Source organism: Opisthocomus hoazin, chromosome 2 (assembly GCF_030867145.1).
Source record: "Opisthocomus hoazin isolate bOpiHoa1 chromosome 2, bOpiHoa1.hap1, whole genome shotgun sequence".
In the NCBI taxonomy this organism is placed as follows: domain Eukaryota; kingdom Metazoa; phylum Chordata; class Aves; order Opisthocomiformes; family Opisthocomidae; genus Opisthocomus; species Opisthocomus hoazin.
Window position 1 is genome coordinate 8,938,955 of NC_134415.1, and position 19,265 is coordinate 8,958,219.

General features: G+C 39.8%; 1 protein-coding gene across 1 annotated transcript in view; it reads left to right on the forward strand.

The window, feature by feature from the left end:
- Positions 1-19,265, forward strand: part of ACTN2 (actinin alpha 2) — a 70,372-nt gene that overhangs the window by 41,298 nt on the left and 9,809 nt on the right. Inside the window, exons 8-18 of the mRNA XM_009933291.2 lie at positions 2,575-2,660; positions 4,073-4,165; positions 5,180-5,410; positions 6,563-6,710; positions 8,253-8,403; positions 14,100-14,208; positions 15,045-15,185; positions 15,577-15,759; positions 16,922-17,056; positions 17,530-17,709; positions 18,073-18,219. Of these exons, the coding sequence (XP_009931593.1) occupies positions 2,575-2,660; positions 4,073-4,165; positions 5,180-5,410; positions 6,563-6,710; positions 8,253-8,403; positions 14,100-14,208; positions 15,045-15,185; positions 15,577-15,759; positions 16,922-17,056; positions 17,530-17,709; positions 18,073-18,219 (1,604 nt within the window). The remainder of the gene's footprint in view (positions 1-2,574; positions 2,661-4,072; positions 4,166-5,179; positions 5,411-6,562; positions 6,711-8,252; positions 8,404-14,099; positions 14,209-15,044; positions 15,186-15,576; positions 15,760-16,921; positions 17,057-17,529; positions 17,710-18,072; positions 18,220-19,265) is intronic.

Sequence of the window (19,265 nt, forward strand, 5' to 3'; positions counted from 1 at the left end):
CTATGTCTGCTCCCCTTGAACTCTTTAGTAGGAAAGTTAGGTCAATACAGGATGATTTGGAAAATCCAGGTTGTAACCACTTCATTGAAGAGGTTTCTTGGTTTGACCTTCATGCTTCAAAACTAATTGTTTTCATTTTTTGAATTGCAATTCCTCTTTCAAGCACCACTTAAGTATTTTACTCTGAAATACTGTGCAAGGAATAAACAGAAGTGCTACCTCCTTACCGTTGAACAGCTCCTACTATCATCTTCCTTTCCTTATTTTTTCTCTTCGCATACGATGTAAGAAGCCTTTTTTTTCATCTCACCAGATTTTCTGCATATTCTAGCCCTTATCTTACTATACTCCTTGTCCGGGGAGGGGGAAATGAAGTCATGCTTCTTCTAACACCCTCTAAGTATTCACCATCGCTTTTTACTCTCTTTACTTCCACTGTGTTCTCAGTGGAAACTTGGAAAAGTTTTGTTCACAGTTATGTGAAGTAGATGCAAAATCAGGGAATGCATTAGTCCTGAACTTAAAAATCTCACTGTTAATATTAGAAATTGTCACCTCATTCCTGGGTCTTTTCACACCAGTATCTTCCCGCTCCTGACATTGGCAGGAATCCTTGCAGCTTGCACTAGATCATTCATCGCTCAGCCATAATTGTTGTAAACCCACCTTTTTCTGCCTTTCTCTGTTAAGTATTGAAAAGGTCCATTTTTACCAATGTACTCACCTTGATTGCACCCTTTCTATACTTTCACTCTTTCCTGCTGTAATAGATACAAAGCTATCAGCCAGCCAAACCAAACTCTTCTGTGATTTATGCTGTTAACTACAGACTGGTGCAAGGATTGCAAAACTGTTACTACCCAGGCTTTTCTTAGCACAAAATGTATTTCTGGACTGCAGGAGTTCTCCGGGTTTTCAATGTATGTTGATACCCTGTCAGTCACAGGGACCCTGTGCTAATATACACTGTACACACTCTATTTTGTGACTGTCAGCATCTGTGTTTAAGTCTGGAGTAATTCTCGTGACTTAGGTGAAGTTGCTTCGGAATGACAGTGAGCTGAACCCAGTAGATCTGCCAGCCGTGCCATCTGCTTGGAAGTTCCCACAAACCAGAAGGCAGCAATACCCTTCTGTGCGGTCTCAGCCTTCGGATGCTTTGCCACTTCAGGGAGAGTTGTACCTTTTCCATTTACTGATTCCTAAAGCTTAGCTAGCTTTGCACTGATGTCAGTCAACAGATGCAACCTGCATAATGGTGTATTTATTTTGAATCCTTACAGCACTGAGGTGGCATCATCAGCATAATCTGGTGGAAGTACCTTGGGAGAATTTCTGAGCAGTTAACCCTCTTCTCTCTACACAGATGTAGTAAACACTGCCAGACCTGATGAAAGAGCCATTATGACTTATGTTTCCTGTTACTACCATGCATTTGCTGGTGCTCAGAAGGTGAGATTGTAGAAGATGGATCAGATCTCATCCTTCACCTTCTGTCTTCTTTCAGCAGTTGTTCCTCTTCTGATCTTTTCCTCACTAGTTACTAGGACGGCATCTTAGAGCTGAGCTCGTTTCCTGTTGCCTGATTTTCTCTGTGAGCCACTGTCTTGGTAGAGCCAGTAGTAGTCTATCCATTTGTTCCATAGAAGCAAACCTCCCTGTCTCATCTTTCTGTATATTTACTAATAATATCCAGTAGGTTTTTGATAGCTGGTTACTGAGCGGGATAGAGGACATTATTCTCTTTAATTGAACTTGTGTGCATTCATTTGAAGCGCCTTTCAAAATGCAAGATGAAAATAAGCTTATAGGGGGAAAAAAATTTCAATAGCAGAATGCCATCTTTTTTCTAGCTGCTGGATATTATTCCTGCTACAGATGTCAAAAGCATCATAACAGATGCTCGGAAAATAAACCCTTCTCTTACGCTTTCAGGATTGTTTTTAAAATGTTAAATGATGAATGGTAAGTACAAACAGCAACATAAAACATTGGTACTATGCAAAATAGACACAGAAACAGACACAGGCATCTCAGAAGAGCTTTGGGATCATGTCCAAATGAAAAGAAGGAAAATTTTAAAAAGCAAGGCAGTTCAGAGTTGGACATGCTTCAGGTATTAGTAATAGAAAGAATAGTGATATATAATGCTAATCCACATTCAACTTCCAGAGAACACCTTCCCAGATCAAAATGTAGTCTCTTTCCTGTGTCTTAGTCAAAAAACTCCCATGTTCAAAGTCACCAGACATATGCATGCCAGTTCTTAAGCAGGCAGTCCTGGTAAAATTAAGGTCACTCCCCCTGTGACAATACTGCAGGATCAAGCTTGTTAAAAAAAATCCACCTCATTATTAGAGCTTATGTTGAATTTCTAGTGTACATTTTATTCTGTTAGCACCCATCAGTCTAACATTAGATTTATTATAGCTTTGTAGAGTTTCTAGAGTACAGAGCTATGGACAAGAAAACAACCAGAATGACACTATGTTTTGCTTTTATTTATTCTTCCTGTTTTCTACTCTTCGATTATTTTTTTTTTGTTTTGTTTTCATTTCTTCCCCACTCTTGTAGATATTGTGAACACTCCCAAACCTGATGAGAGAGCTATCATGACATATGTGTCCTGCTTCTACCATGCTTTTGCTGGAGCAGAGCAGGTATTAATCAACTGTCCCTTCAGGTTGCTGTGTTTTTGATTGGTTGTTTCACATTTCTACGAGTTTATTAAAAAAAACTAATTTAGTATTTTGTGGTTTTAATTAACAATTGTGAGTATTACTGAGCACTAATACTTGTTTTTAACCAACACTTGAACCTGTTTTAGTTAAATGTTGTGTAGCGAGTTGAACTTCTTTAATTCCAATGGACATTCCTGTTTCTAATTTTGGGTATTTATTTGATGGTTATAAAGACTATTTCAGAAAAACTGTATTTGAAGATACCGTGAAATGGAGTTGTTGTTTGTTGCTACATCAACATCTTCTGCATTTACTGCATAAAAGAATGTTTAACTTTTGGAAATTGACACTATTCTAGACTTACTCATGCTGAGTAGTAATTTAGGGCTAGATTTTCAAAGATGCCTAAAGATGCAGAAGGGCACAGAAGACATCCAACACAGTATTTGTGCCTGGTTCCCACTGAAGCTAACAGAATTATTTGTGGATCAAAGTACTAGTATAAGAGCCAAGAACATCAGCAGCAGATCTGTCATACAAGATGGGATTCTCACTTACAAGTGTGGCATTTCCCACTGTTCTCCTTCATCCATTTCTTGCCTACAAATGGACATAACCCAGCTAATGTGAAAAAAAAAATATAAAGAACCGTTGAAATACTTGATGTTTCCTTCATCCTCTCAGAGCATAGCTATGCTGTTGTGCCCTCTTGCTTCTGGATATGAAGGGTTTGCTGTTCATGCAAAAGTGGGATTCCACATTCTCTGTAACACAGGGGTCTACACATTTATTTGTGTGAAAGTATAGATCTGTTATTGTCAAACTATTAACATAAGTTTTAAATATGGCAGAGCTGCATAGTGCCTTCACAAATAAATTTGACAGGAGGCATGAGAAGATTTGATCTCAGTGGTTGAGCTGCACGTATTTTCAAGGATATATGTACATATGATGTGCAGATACAGAGTGGTCTGGAACTCCTTAATCGCATGCGGCGTCCTTCCAGTGTGGCTAACAAATCTAGTACTTCTTTGGTGTGATTTAAAAAAATTAACCTAAATGGATAACTTTAAGAATGGCCTAAGTCACCTTTGAAAAGAAAAGATTTATTAGACAACTACAATGGCAGCGTGAAATTCACCCTTATATAATAAGGCTTCGTTGTACAACAAGGTGACTTCTGTGCTGATCTGTGCCTTATTCAGGCTATTGGAATCTGTGACTACTGAAAGAGGGTAAATACATATTTAAGTAACCTAGGAGCACAAATCAACAACTATAAAACAGTGTGATTTTTATTTGCAGCAGCCACATTCTCTCCTTTCTCCAAGCCTGTACCCTTCTCAGAATGTGCTCATGAATATGTCCTGTTTATTTTCTGTGTTTTACAGGCTGAGACTGCAGCTAACCGGATCTGTAAGGTGCTTGCTGTGAATCAGGAAAATGAGAGGTTGATGGAGGAGTATGAGAGACTAGCAAGTGAGGTAAGGACAGCTGTATTTGTAACGTGGTGATCATTACATTCATGAAATACTGCAAGCTGAAAGATTCATGCACTGTCTGCAAGACAGCAAAGTGAAGACACTATGAGGGTAAATCTCACAGTGGTAGGATACAAAGCTCAGTTGCCCAAGATGTCAAGGTTCAGGTGACTACTTTGTCGCAGACTTTCTGTGTGACCTCCAGCAAGTCACTCAGTCTCATTAATGTGCTAAAAAGGGTGTTTTGAGGACTGTTAGTCTGCCCAAGATGAGGCTTGCTGTCTCTGTCATCTCCGAAGCCAGCCATCCTTGACCAAATGTGGAACACACAGGATCCTGCCACCGCAAGCAAGCCCGTGGGCTTTGTGTACTGCCTAGCACACCTGGACAGGGTCTCTCAGGGTGTTCATGATGCCCCTGTGAATACGGGCAGCAAGTGAGTGAAGAAGGGGTCACATAGTGCTCCTCCTGTCCTTTCTTGGTAAATGGCTAATTTGTTGAATCAGGACTACAGATGCGCAGTGCACAAGTGAGAGCTCTCTTGTTTTTAATGCACAACCTGCAAAAACATGCTGAGATCATAGACACAAAGACAGTGGTGCTCCATTGTCACTAACGGACTTCTGAGTGAAGATTTTTATATGACCTGAGTTACTTGGCTGGTGTCTGTGCTGATCTCATGACTACTTGAGAAATCACGACCAATCCTTCTGAAAGTGGCAAGTGATTTTGTATAACTCAGGTTCTGAGCAATTAGCTAGAGACACCTTACGTGTGTATTTATCTTTCTGAAATCAGGGTATTTCTAGAAATACCTAGAATATCTAGGCAAATTAGTAAAAAAGTATTGTTCAGCTTTGAAAACCTTGTGCTTACTTGCCATTAAGGCACTGATACCAACTGAAGTCAATAATATTAAAATGGAGCAAACTTGATTAGGATTTCTGCATTCAGTATAATCTTTTTTTGGTTGCTTTTCCATTGCCTGTATTTCAATTGTTTGTGTTGGTTTGAAAGCTTTTAGAATGGATTCGCCGGACAATTCCTTGGCTGGAAAACAGGACCCCAGAAAAAACAATGCAGGCTATGCAGAAGAAACTAGAGGATTTCCGGGACTACCGCCGCAAACACAAACCTCCCAAAGTCCAAGAGAAATGTCAACTGGAGATCAATTTCAATACCCTGCAGACAAAACTGAGAATTAGCAATCGGCCAGCTTTCATGCCATCAGAGGGAAAAATGGTTTCAGTAAGTAAAGGAGACCTCAATATTCCGTTCTCCTTTTTATCAATGTTCTCACAAAAATTTCAATCTGAAGGACTGAAATGGCATTTCAAGTCATCCTCAGAAACTTCACTTTGTTGTGCTTTACCATATCAAACTGCTCTTTTTACATGTTCTCTTTCATTCCACAATCTTGCTTCCTCTTTGCCTCTTTGAAGGCTTTCCCCAAGAGCAAATTGTCTTGAGACATGAGATTATACGGAGCTTTCTATGGGAATGTTATCAATACTTCTCTATCAGTGAGGTCAAATATTGTTGATTTAAACAAAAATCACAGTGGTTTCACTGACAATTTGGTCATCAGACTTACAGAAACAGACATTGGTCAATATATGCTTCTGCTTCTTTCTACTTCGTAAAATTTGTTGTTGTTTTTTCTTATGTCTGTGAAGATAGGAGTAGTCAGCACCAAGAATTCTCATCTGCTGATGAGTAGTGAGTTGGCTGTGGGTCAAAACATTTCCTGTGGAATATAGCAAACCTGCTTCTGTACTCTGTTCTATCGTTGTGTTTTGGTTGCTCAGATTTGATAAACAGATGATTGCACTATCTGAAAAGGGCCATTATCTACTCCCTGTGCACAGAAAATAAGGGGCTGGCCCGTCACTTCAGTTTCCTGCTTCTGCCTTTGAGTTTCCGAGGAAGCTCACAAAACTTTGTGCACGACAGAAAGTGAAATGAGTTTGTATTCCAGATAAAATACACACCCAATCCTCTTGACACTTAAAATTTTGCTATTGTCAGCTTCTGAGAGCAAAGCACTTTTATTTTGACATAAGACAGGTATGTCATAACTGAACATGCACTTTGTAAAATGGGAGGTAAAACCAATACATTGTGAAGACACTGAACGTATAGCTATGCTTGGAAGCCACTTTATATAGGGATTCCTTTCAAGAACCCGCCTGAACAGGGCACACTATTAGGAGCAGATTTCTGGACTAGAAGACTTCCTTAGCTGCCTGATAACATTTTCTATGATTCTGTGATTCTACAAAAACTGGACGTAAAAGCTTCTCTTTTTGGAGCAAAATTGTGAATGAATCAGAAATCTGTACGTTTGGATAAAAAGAGATTATAGTTTCATCCCCTCACTCCTATGTATTCTCTTCACAGGATATTGCCGGCGCTTGGCAGAGACTTGAACAAGCTGAGAAAGGCTACGAAGAGTGGCTGCTGAATGAGATACGACGACTGGAAAGACTTGAACACTTGGCTGAGAAGTTCAGGCAGAAGGCTTCCACTCATGAACAGTGGGCATACGGTGAGCAGAGATAGCTTTTAACATTTTTAAAGTTTTCATGTTCAAGGTTGAACTGTCAGTGCTGGATATTTGCCAGCCAGAAACTCACTCATAAGTAGTTTGAATGGTTTTAGAAACCTAAAATAATAACAGATAAAATCGCAGGGTTTGTTGACTATAGTCATGATCCTAACTTCTAGGGATGTTGCTGATGAAATGCAACCGTAAAAATCATACTCTTGAGGTAGTGAGCCAAACTTAATGGGAATATTCAGCATTTGAATAGAGGCCATTACTGCTAATGCATTCCTATGTGTTTGTACAGCAGCAATCCAACCTGCAAAGCAGTGACACCACTGCTTAAATGTGAAATTATTAACAGAGTGATTCTGAGTTGATTATCATTTGGCCATCATGACGTTTTTTGTAGTCCACATAAACTACATGATAACAGACTCATTTCTGCTTTGCCCCATACCCTGGATTACACTCCATTTATAGTTCTGTTTTTCAGTGGTAACCTAACCTTACGTGTACACCTATAGGATCATACACTGGACACACAGTTTTGTTGGGGACCATTAAACATAAATCTGCTCTATCATCCTATTGTTTGCTCTGGCACCAGTCTGCCTGCCTCTGCCACACTTCTGGCTTTTTCCAGCTAGAATCTTTTCAGACTGTGAAAGTAAACCAGAGTCCGTCCCGTAACACAGTTGCTGGAAGCATACAAGGCTGTAAATGGCTGCCAAGCAGTTACTGGAAGGGAAACTACAGTGTTTATCAGCCCTGAGAGCCTATTTTCTGAGCATAAACTTCTCATGGTGACATGTTACAGCTGTTATGCAGGGAAAACTTCACATAAGCTGGTACATAGCAAGTGAAACAGTAGTCCCTGCTGGCTCTAAAATTCCCAGAGCTTTGTAATGCCATGTGGTGAGCTGCAGTTGTAGGTTGCCTATAGATTCACTTGTCCAACACAGGGGCTACTGAGAAGTAATATTTCAGTTTCTAATTTCCTCTTTGCTTCTCTAGCCTTTTGTAAATACGTTGGCAGTTTCCACTTTAAATTCAGTGTTTGATACAAAAGGCAGCCACACATCTCAATTTTCATTTTTTTGAAGTGCTGAAATGAATAATGAATTGAGGGCAGAACATGAAAAAGAAAAACAGGTCATTAGGAAGAGTGTAGCTGAGCGTAGCAGTGTGATTTCTGGTTTCGTAAGTCTGCTCTACAAAAGACTTATCATAGTAATTTAGAGCATCAGTTTTTACCAATCTAGCATTTCTATGCCAGTTTTTCAAGCAATGTGATACTTGCTATTTTAGACCAGCATAAGCAGCCTGTGCAAAAATCAAGGAATTACTGAGAGATCTTTAAAAATAAATATTTGTAATTAACACTGTTGTGCTGACAATTTGCTGCTGATTTCAGTGGGGGTGGGACTTCATCTCACACATGTGATTTTCACCATGCCTCAGTTTAAGAAGTTGACTTAATTTGCAATTCTTCTAACCAATAAATCAGTAAAAAGTGACTAATATTTTAATTTCCTCTTTCAGGCAAAGAGCAGATCTTACTTCAGAAGGATTATGAATCTGCTTCTCTGACAGAAGTCCGCGCCATGTTAAGGAAACATGAAGCTTTTGAGAGCGATTTGGCTGCTCACCAGGACAGGGTGGAACAGATCGCTGCCATTGCCCAGGAGCTGAAGTATGTTCCATTTAAAGGCTTGCAGCTGCTGACATTTAACTTTGCGATAAACTCTTTCCAATGAATTTGATAGTGTCATAGGTACCAACGTAAGAATTCCAGAGATAGCGTCGTAAGTATATTATCTGAGCTGGTCACTGAGACCTTTCCCTCATCTTCCCCTTACACCCAACCAAATATAGATATTCAACTGACCAAAATTATTTGAAAACAAACGTTTGAAAATTGACTTAACAGTAATCTTCTAGCATTAGCTTTACTGATGAGTCCATTGTGTGTTGATGGGAATGCTGGAGGTGTTTAGTTCTCCGTTCATATGGTCTGCTGAGACATATTGGTTATGAGTTGTTTAACTTATACAATAATTTAACTTGCACAAATTACAAATCTAGCATCTTCACTTTAAAATCAAGTATTTTTCCACAAGTATATTGGTCCTTTCGTAAGACTTGACATCCCTAAATTATCTCTGTAGTAGTGGGTAATGCACTGACTTTTCTGGAGATTTCATTTTCCCTAGTATACTTGTTTTCACAATCTCATCCTGTTATATTTGGAAGTGCCATTGTCTCCATTTTACAGAAAGGGCAGTGAGGCATATGGAAAATAAACAGCTTGCTCAGGGTCACGCAAGCAATCAAGCACACAAGCTGTCCTACAGGAGAGCAGGAGTTTTCACCCACAGTTCCCTCAGCCACAGGACCAGTGCTTGCTCACTCGGCATGCTGTATGCCCAGAGAAAACAACCAAAGCCGAGTTCAGTTCTACAACCCATTTAGGCTACATCTGTATTGCTGACATCAGCTGCATAGGTCAGGGATGTGAAAAGTCACGGCCCCTGACTGACAGACACCCTTATGGCAGCAGAAGTCCTGAGTGTTGATGCAGTTACTCTGGCTAAACTCTGTCTTTACCAGTGGAATTTGTTTTCGTTTGTGGGAAGGTTGTGAATTCACCTGTGCGAAGAACAGTTTTGTCAGCAAATCTTTGCCCACAAGGACAGGACTGTAGTGTTACATGCTGATGTCCCTGTTCTGGTAAAGTCATCTCAGTGTGTACACCAAGCTAAGCACATTTGGTTTTATAATCTTGTGCAGTTAATTGCAGTGGTTTTGCACTGGGAATCAGTGGCGCTACTCCTGATCTTAGCAATTTGGCACATACTTAAATTCATTGCTCACCCGCAGTGTAAATCTATAAAGCCAACAGGAACAAATGTGTGGTAGTGGTCGAAACAGGAGCCAAGATCAGAATTCTCAGATTCCTGCTTTGAGCTTCAGCTCTCCAAGTTTCAGTTTCTCACCTTCTTGAGTAGGCAAAACAGTTACTACTCAAAAATTGGGTGTTAAAAACATGCCCTCTTTTCACTTCGTGAAGGACCATGACTCATAAAGAGCTCCACATTCATTAACAATTTAAAAAACAGTTGTCTAAAAATGTAGTTCATACTTGGATAGCAGCAGCAATTACAGTAATTGTATAGTTCAAATGGATTTACAAGAAAAATCCTATTTTTCAAGCTTACTTAAAGGAGGAAAAGGAAAGCGCAGTGGGCAGAGTAAGTACTAGTTTTCAGTTAGTGTGAAAAAAGTCTGAAAGACACAGAGAATGGAGATTTCACTGATTATGGGAGCTTATGCAACACCTTCTGCCATGCCTCGAGCTCTGTTGTGTAGTTATGTGTTCCTCTTTATACTAGAGAAAGTTTCTGAAACACCTGATCATTGCTAATTCAGCTTGGGCTTTACAAGTGATCAGAAACTTTGGGAATGCCGTATACATAGCACAACATCTGCTTACCAGCGTTTCGAACCCTGTGTCCTTTACCTCTGGTGAGGCCAGTGAACACTGTATCCTGTCTATTTTAGGATTGTCTCTTCTCAGTTGTTTCAGTAATTTGCTGTGTGAGGTTAAACCAGTTATTTGTGGCCTGGGCTGCAAAGGTGCTGAAAACCCGTTGCTTCTAGAGATGCTCTGCTTTGACTTCTCTGCTTCTCCATACAATGGGGCTGTCACTGCCTGATTTTTCACTGAGCCTGAGTAGCTCAGTTAAGCTTAATGCCCTTGGAGAACACTGAATGAAAGGTCAGAAAGGTGAAGTTTTATCATTAGCTGCAAGCAAATGGACAGCTTCTATTTAAATATTGTTTATTATTAATTATTTACACATAATTCCTCACAAAATGAAATTATCGACAAAAACGCTAATTTCTTTCTCCGTATTTTTGAAGAAGGATTGACTAATGTCAATGTGTTGGCACCTGATCTAAAGCCTGTTGAAGTTAACATGGGTATTTTTTTCCATGTTTTTTTTTGTCACTGGATCAGGCTGTTGTAGAAATCTTCATCATCTGTGTGATGACAATCACCATTCCAAGTCAGTACACCTCCATGTTTTGTTTTAGCCAATCTCTTGGCTGCCTAATGTTGCTATTTCAAAGGAGAACACTTGCTGTGTGACCTTGAACTCTACATTTTCCTGTCTGTCCTAGCATTTTCTGCTGCAGCAGCTCAGTCCACTGTGTGCTTAAGGTTAGAACTATTGCTACAATCTTGTTGATTGGTGCTGTTTAGATAAATGATTTGTGCGTGGGTGCAAGCAGGGGATTCCAGCCAGGATGCTGCTACAAGATTGTTGTGTTCTAGCCTGTATGGACTGAGAAATCCTTGGCAACGAGGCATGAAGAGCCTTGGATAGAGCTATATGCAAAGCTGGAAAAAAGGCATTTCTGAAATGGGATTTGCCGTTTATGACATAGCAAATGCTAAACAGAACCTGAGTGAGCTGTACTGTGACGTGCTGTATTCATTTATGGTCTTCTGTGCTCAATTCAATGTTTTCAATCATCAAGATAAAATTTTTGGAGTATAGTCCTTGCATATCCATCACTTCTAGTACAGCAACTTCTTTGCAACCAAGAAGACCGCTATCTGTAACACTGATTTGGAGAGTCTTTTTTGCTGCTGGAAACCTGGGCTCAAATTGTGCTTACATGCATGATTAACATGAGCCTAGTTCTGAAGCAGTGCTAAAGCATGTTGCTCAGCGGGTTATTTTTGTGACACTGTCACTGTTCCTAAAGTGAGCTCATACTTCAGTGCTTCTCTGGAGCAGGACAAAATCTGACTGAATTTTTAATTCTTTACAGATAAGATTGAATTACTTGTAAGATCAATAGGAATAGCTTAATGATTTTTAAATTCCAAAGGCTGTAGATTCCAAATAACCAAATGAGTAGAAATGACTGTTCTCTTGGAAGCTCTGTAACCCATGTGCAGCAGTGCTCTGCGTAAGCATGACAAGCAAAACTTCTTTTTACAAAAGTGACATCTGGTCTCTTCGCAGCTTCACTGTTGAGAGATACAAAAATTAATAGGACAAGGAATATACACCCGTGTTTTATTTCCAAGAAAATAATCTCCTGTGAGTTGTTATTTCTTCCTCTCTTCCTGCTTTGGGCAGAAAAATGGTCTTTGACACATACAGTATGCTTATTCGAAGTGAACTACAGCAGGCCCAGAAGGGCAGTGGAGCTACACAGTTTATTGCCACTTGGGGATCTAACTTACGATTTTTGACCCATGGGTGCCCTTTTCAAAAGTTTTTTTGATAATATTATTCTCCTACCTGTTTGTCCAGAGCACATATCCCTGGAAGAAATAGGATAGCAGAGATCTTATGGGGAATGACTGAACCTCCCTGGCAGAGCTGGTGGAGGAATGCTGCACATTACCTTCCAGGACTTTGACCAGAACTGGTACAATCAGTCCCTCACTTGCATGGAAAGACACCTGCCCATATCCTAATCAACAAAAGGAGATAAGTGATCCGTTGAAGCAAATGTAAAATTTGCAGTACTCTCAGGGATGTGACCTGGAGTATCCTCAAAAATACCTTGTCCATATTCTGGTATATTAGATTTGGTATGCAAAAAGAGACCAGAGTGCAAATCTCCACATCCCATCCACTGAGTGAGCTCACAGCTCACACAGAAACATCATCTAATAATCTCAATATGCGATAATGAAAAAAACCCAACTTCTAGCCAAAAACTCATAGCAGCAAAATATATCTTAACCTGTTTCATCCAAAACTCCATGCTTCTAACTCAAAATGGAGAACTTCTTAATGGATAGATGGCTTTTGTTGCATCCCTTGAAGGCTAACAAAAAGGCTTACTCTAGAGGAGGAAGCAAGTTTTCAAGTTAAGGGGCCCTTGTGTAGTATGACTTGCTGGCAGCATTTTCGTTACATGTAAGAGTTCTACTTTCACAATTTTGGGTTGGTTTTGTTATTTTTAAAAATTGTTATGGCATTTTGGTTTTACTTGTTTTACCATTCTTCACTTTGAACAGTTGATTGATTGCAGCACGTCTGAAGCCTCTTTTAAACAGAATGGCTCGCATTCTTGTCAGCTGTATCCCAAAGCAGATTGCTCTGGCTGAGCTTGGGGGAGGAAGCATGAACACTGCCCCTGGCCTACAGTGTAGCTTCACGGAGGGAAGCTTCCTCTGTTCTCATTTTGTCCTCTGTGATTCTCTGAGTTACTGGTGGAAGTGATCTGTACGTTCCCCTTGCCAATTGCCTGGAGAAGAATGTTCAAAAGCAGGGAACAAATTCTATCTGCATTTAATGTCTTGTTCAAGCCTTAAAGTAAATCTTAGCTTCATATTGCCATGCTGTCACATAATCACAATCACTGCAATGTTTAGTACTGGGCAAAGTGTCCTCAAGGAGCAGCCAAGAGCTATATTCAATGGATGATGATACACTAGTAAAAGTGAGCTTCCGAAGTGCCAAACACATGTATTTTATCATGGTTATGATGGCTGCAGCAGAACCAAGGGGATTATCTGCCACTGAGATAAAAAAATCAATTTGAGACAGATCAGTGCAGAGTCACAGGACGGAGCCTTAAAAAGTTATTCCAGTCTAAGGCGGAATAGTAAGTTGCTTTCTGTCAGGATAATACAAGCCTATTAAGCAGGTGAAAAGGCAGTGCTAACTGCTACATCCTTTGTGGGAGTGCTCATTCATGCTGGTGGCATATATGGGTCTGGAGATTGCTGTTCTCTGAACCAGCCAATTCTAGGGTGTAGCTCTGTGAGGAGTTTCTGGAGAGAAAGATGAAAATTGTCCTCTGTGCCCCAGATCTGGGCAGCCCCTATTAGTATTGCCAGGCCTGGGAGAGAGGGATTATGCTTTGAATGCAACCTGAAGTCTGTTTCTCAGTTAAATGATTGCAGAGTGTATGAGGCTGGAAAGGATCACTGGATTATTTAAAATTAAACATATATATCAGGCCAATTAATTTAAAACTGTACCAATCTCCAGAAACTTAATAAAGTCCTAGACTGAAGCATTCTGGTCTTCACGAGATCAAATTGCTTGTGCCACAGAAATAGCTGAGACAAAGAGATGGGTAGACACTTTAATTGTCTTTAATACCTGGATGTCACAGATGGATACTTGATTTTTCTTACAACAGAGGAATTTGATCCTGTTCCTGTGCTGTGCTTCTTGAAATGCTGAATGCCTAGATCACACGTCTGTACTGCAACACGTGCTTACCTGGAGGAGCAATGTTGCAAAAAAGAGGGGAAGAATTACTGAGGACCAGCAGAAGAGTGTGGACAATGCACCTGCTCCTGTCTTTCAGAAAGTCACACAGATTTTTCTCTTCACTCTTTCTTAGTGAACTGGACTACCATGATGCTGCAAGTGTCAATGATAGATGCCAAAAGATATGTGACCAATGGGACAGCCTGGGAACACTTACTCAGAAAAGGAGAGAGGCATTGGAGGTAAGCCACGTAGCAATGATCAGCAGCACAGCTCAGGCAGGCAGGGAGGAATGAACCATTTGTTTTCGATCTGGAAACAGTGCCATTGAGCATCCATTTCGGAATCCAAACAGCAGTAAACGCTTTCCTCAGATCTCAATTTCATTTTGATGTGGTTTTATTTGCAAACAGATTAAATTGCTCAGAGCAGACTTGACAGTGCTCAGCTGCCAAGGACAGTCCTAAAGCAGCAACAAATGGCTTGCGGTTTATAGCACCAGTCTTTGGGAGTTTGAAGTCCAGCAAGGATAACAAAAGCCCTTAGTTGCTCACCTTTTCATACTTGTCTGAGCTTCACCAGGTGAGGTACAGTATAACAGCCAGCACTGGGTTAATTTTTGGTAGTGTATTCCCAAGCACCGAGATACTTTCCAAGATCTTGTTCCTTAAGAAAAGAGGAGGTCACACACATGCGTGCCAGCGTGGAAAACGTATGTCTAACTCTTCCTTTTTATACCTATAAGAAATTACAACAGCAAGATTAGCAGGTTTTAATTGATTTGCAGATAGATTAGAATAACAAAGATACTTAAAATATCAGTAGTGAAAAAGTCATTTCACCTGTTAACCCTTTAAAGGCACACACCCTTTTTAACACGTTGGATACGAGAGTATCTTTACTGCAATTAGTCCTGTTGCCTTGAGTGAGAATCCTTAAAGCAGGTGGTGAAATCAGTCAACAACACAATCAATTGCTTTTGAAAAGATGAGGCATGACTTTGTGCGTGCGTGGGGGTATGTGTGGAGGTAGGTCTTTCCCTGGTAACAAAGGAATGTACCTTTCCCAACCTGTACAGAGGACGGAGAAATTGCTCGAAACAATTGATCAGCTTCACCTGGAGTTTGCCAAAAGAGCTGCTCCTTTCAACAACTGGATGGAAGGTGCTATGGAAGACCTACAGGACATGTTTATTGTTCACAGCATAGAGGAAATTCAGGTAAATGGTTGTCTGGTTTTTGGCTTACAATCATAGGGAAGACAAGAAAGGAAGCTTTTCCTTCTTGGGGAGTAGAACACATATAAGAAAAAAAACATTTCCTGTCTTGAAATCTTCTTTGTGACAGGCAATGCCTGCTCTGTTATAAATAGGGTTCTTGGTTGGTATGAAAGCATATTCCAGAGATCATGGAAGAAGCAATGGTCCTGATAAAGTCAATGAGGGCTGTTTCACGAATGTGTCTGGATGTATTATTTCCTGTATCTACAGATGCATGTGGATGGGGTGTTTGGAAGGCTGAGAGGGGGCTGTGCTTATTTACAGCAGATCTTGCAGATGTTGGAAGAAACATTAAGGTTTTCATGCTTTCCTTCTCTGTTTCTGCTTTTAGAGTTTAATCACTGCACATGATCAATTTAAAGCTACTTTGCCAGAGGCAGATGGTGAAAGACAGGCCATACTGTCAATCCAGAATGAAGTTGAAAAAGTTATTCAGAGTTACAGCATGAGAATAAGCGCAAGCAATCCTTACAGCACTGTTACTGTGGAAGAGATTCGTAGCAAGTGGGAAAAGGTAATATATGCTAAATACATAAAGGACATTGTAACATAGTATTCTAGTTTGGGATTATGAGAATATTCAGAGAACATTACAATAAATCTGTAAATTATTGTAGATCATCAGATGCCAGAATGAACTTTCTACAGTATCTTATGCTCTCCCTTATGTTTGCTAGCCTCACTTCACAATATCCCTTACTCCCATGACTCAATATTGCCGATGTCCTTTTTGGCTTTTTGGCGAGGCAAGAGCAGCATGCGTTGAGGCTAGTGCAGACCTGGTGGCTGGCCAGCTGATGGGCCTGGGGGTGCCATAAAAAGAACAGAAAATGATCATATTCTTTCTCTCAGTATAAATAGTAGTTCATGTGTCTCTTCTACCCAGCTGCTGCTTTTCACAAATGTAAAAAATTAGCATCTTTGGGACCATTAATGTTCTGTCCAATTACATGAAATTGGCAATTACCTTTAAAAATTTCTGGGGAAGGATTAAAGAAAGGCTTGTAGAGCAATCACACAAAGTTTGTTTCATTAGGAACCAAGACAGATAATATGCTGAAGGTAAATTATTGTGTAGAATGTATGAATTTACCAAATACGTGAATTTACACAGACAAGAACACACCCTCACTGGGTTATAAAAACCAAGCAATAAGGACTAAATTCAGAATCTTCCAGGGCAATCCAGAAGGGTAAGCAAGAAAAAAACATTTGCAATGTATTGGAGACCTTCAGATATATGTGATGGACAGAATGTGTCTCATGTTATCCTACCATAATGGCTGTGCTCGAAGAAAATGTGTTTTGCACCAACTGTTCTTAGAACAATTACCCAGAGATTGAAAAATCACTCGTGTTTCTGAAGAAAACCAAAATAACTGCTCTAATAGCAGTTGGAGTTAAATAATTATCTTGAACTTGAATCCAGTCAGAGGTGAGAATTTCTTCCCTCTCCATGTCAGTCTCTCGGGTCAGGCTGCCCAAGACCATGTCAGCAATTTCTTACATTACCACAGAATTGGTAAATAAAATAGTGATCGTGTTTCTGGCTTGTCCTTCTGATATCAACCTTCAGACCAATAAGAAAAATAACTAACTGTAGACTTATTTGTTCCATTTGTTTTTAAACAATTCGGTTGTCCCTACTCACACGTAGTGCTTTCCCACTGTAACAGGTGAAGCAGCTGGTGCCTCAGAGGGATCAATCCTTGCAGGAGGAACTCGCCCGTCAGCACGCCAACGAGCGCCTGCGTCGCCAGTTTGCTGCTCAGGCCAATGTCATTGGGCCATGGATCCAGACCAAGATGGAGGTGAGCGTCAGACCCTCACGCAGAAGCTGATGAACAAAGTGTTAATAATTTTTTATATAGGACAATGGCGATCTCCATGACAGTTCACCAGCTGTTGGAACCTGAAGTATTTAGCACCTGTTAAGGTGGTTTTTAAAACTGTAGAAGCTTGTACACGTGGTATCTTGATGGTGAGCAGGAGACGTAGCTTTGAAAAATCAATCACTAAACAGTTACTATTTAGCTTCTGCTCTCTGTAAAGGAACGATACCAGGACCACTGGGATCTCAATACTCATTCCAGAAACAAGTGTGCCACATCTCTTTTGAAATGTGTTTTCTACAGTAAAATTTATTGTCTCCACTGCATGAAGGTTTCATTACTATTGCTTCTTAGTATGAAAATATTATATATTTGTGTGAATGTTGGTGAAGTTAGCAAATCTGAAGCTTAAATTTTGCGGGGTTGGGGGGTGTCCTTGTTTCTTTTGACAGGAAATTGCCCGCAGCTCTATTGAAATGACGGGGCCTTTGGAGGACCAGATGAATCAGCTGAAGCAATATGAGCACAATATCATTAATTATAAACACAACATTGACAAACTGGAAGGAGACCACCAGCTTATACAAGAAGCCCTGGTGTTTGACAACAAGCACACAAACTATACTATGGAGGTAGCCATTTACTCCCTTTTGTACTTGTTAGTTTATTCTGCCCTTGTCTGCCATGTAACTGCCTTCTCTGATCTGAAGAGACTGCAACAGAGGATGGAATTTGGTGGACTTTCTGATAATCTCATAAGACTTGTTTTATTTTCACTTATTTTTACTTGTAGTGAAGAAGTACCTATTTAGAAACCAGTTCCATATTTTGCTGAAGGCCGTTTTTATTTTTAGTGATCCTTGGTCATAATACAGAGTTAGTGGTGTGGAAAAGGTATCACATATTTAGACCTGTTTTTTTTGCTTACTGTAGTTTTTATACTCTTAGAAGAATATATTTGATTCTTTAATAAATCAGTATTTTCTCTCTCATAGCACATCCGTGTTGGATGGGAGCTCCTACTTACCACCATTGCTCGAACTATCAATGAGGTTGAGACTCAGATCCTCACAAGAGATGCCAAGGGTATCACCCAGGAACAAATGAATGACTTCAGAGCATCATTCAATCATTTTGACAGGGTACAGTACTCCTGCTTTTTCTCAACTAGCAATATTTATTGTTCCCAAAAGCAAGTTTCTTTTCATTCCAAATGTAAGCCTGTTAGAAAACTGCAGATGCAGTTGCAATGGGCTCTTTTATAAAGCAGCAAAAATTATGAGTTAACAAAGAATTTACAGCTCTATGAAATCACAGCATTCTACAGATATGTTAAAGATTAATTTTTACTCTTTAAATGTAATGCAAAATTATAGTTCTGCTAATATGGTTGAGTATTTGTTCAAATAACAGGCAGAACTGGATAAACCTGTGTTTTGGAAAATAACGTGCCCCTTTATTTTGAGGCAGTGCAGCATATTCTATGTACTTACCAGTGGCTTCCGTCTCATTGAATTTAGCTGTAATCTGGATTACAGGTTTGTTGTTTTTTTTGTTTTTTTTTTCCTATAATCACAACTTGTCCACCTAGAAATAAGTTTGTAGGGAATATAGTTGGGGCACTGATAGCTGTCAAAGAAAATCCTTTATTTTTCTGTCTGTATGTGGGAAATAAGAGGCTGTTTTTTTCAGTTACCTAATCATGGGTGAATAAAAAAGTAGGAACCAAACCACTATTGCAAAGAAACTTAACTCACTCCTTCTGCGAGTTACGCAGTATTCATGGATAGACGGTTAAAAAGATAGCTATTAATAGACACAACAGCAAAAATTCAAATCATTTCAGGCTATAGCAAAATGGCACTTTCTTTTCATAGACGTCCTGTTTGTCAAGCTCTACTCAAAATGGTTGCCCATACCTGGACTTATACTTGATGTGCATTGGATGCTGACAGTCATAGTTTGCTAACTATTCTTTAGAATATCCTTAATTACTTAGAAAGAAAACCAGAATTGCCAAACCTCTGCAAGCATAGGAAAGGTTAGCTACACAGGAGCCAGGAAGAGAGTTTATGGAAAATCTTAATGTGATTCTAGTGCAGCGTAATTCCTTTTTGTATTTTCTAAGGAAGCAGAAGATAACATCACAGAAGCAGAGATAAATTTCCTGGGGTGGAAGGAAGTAGCA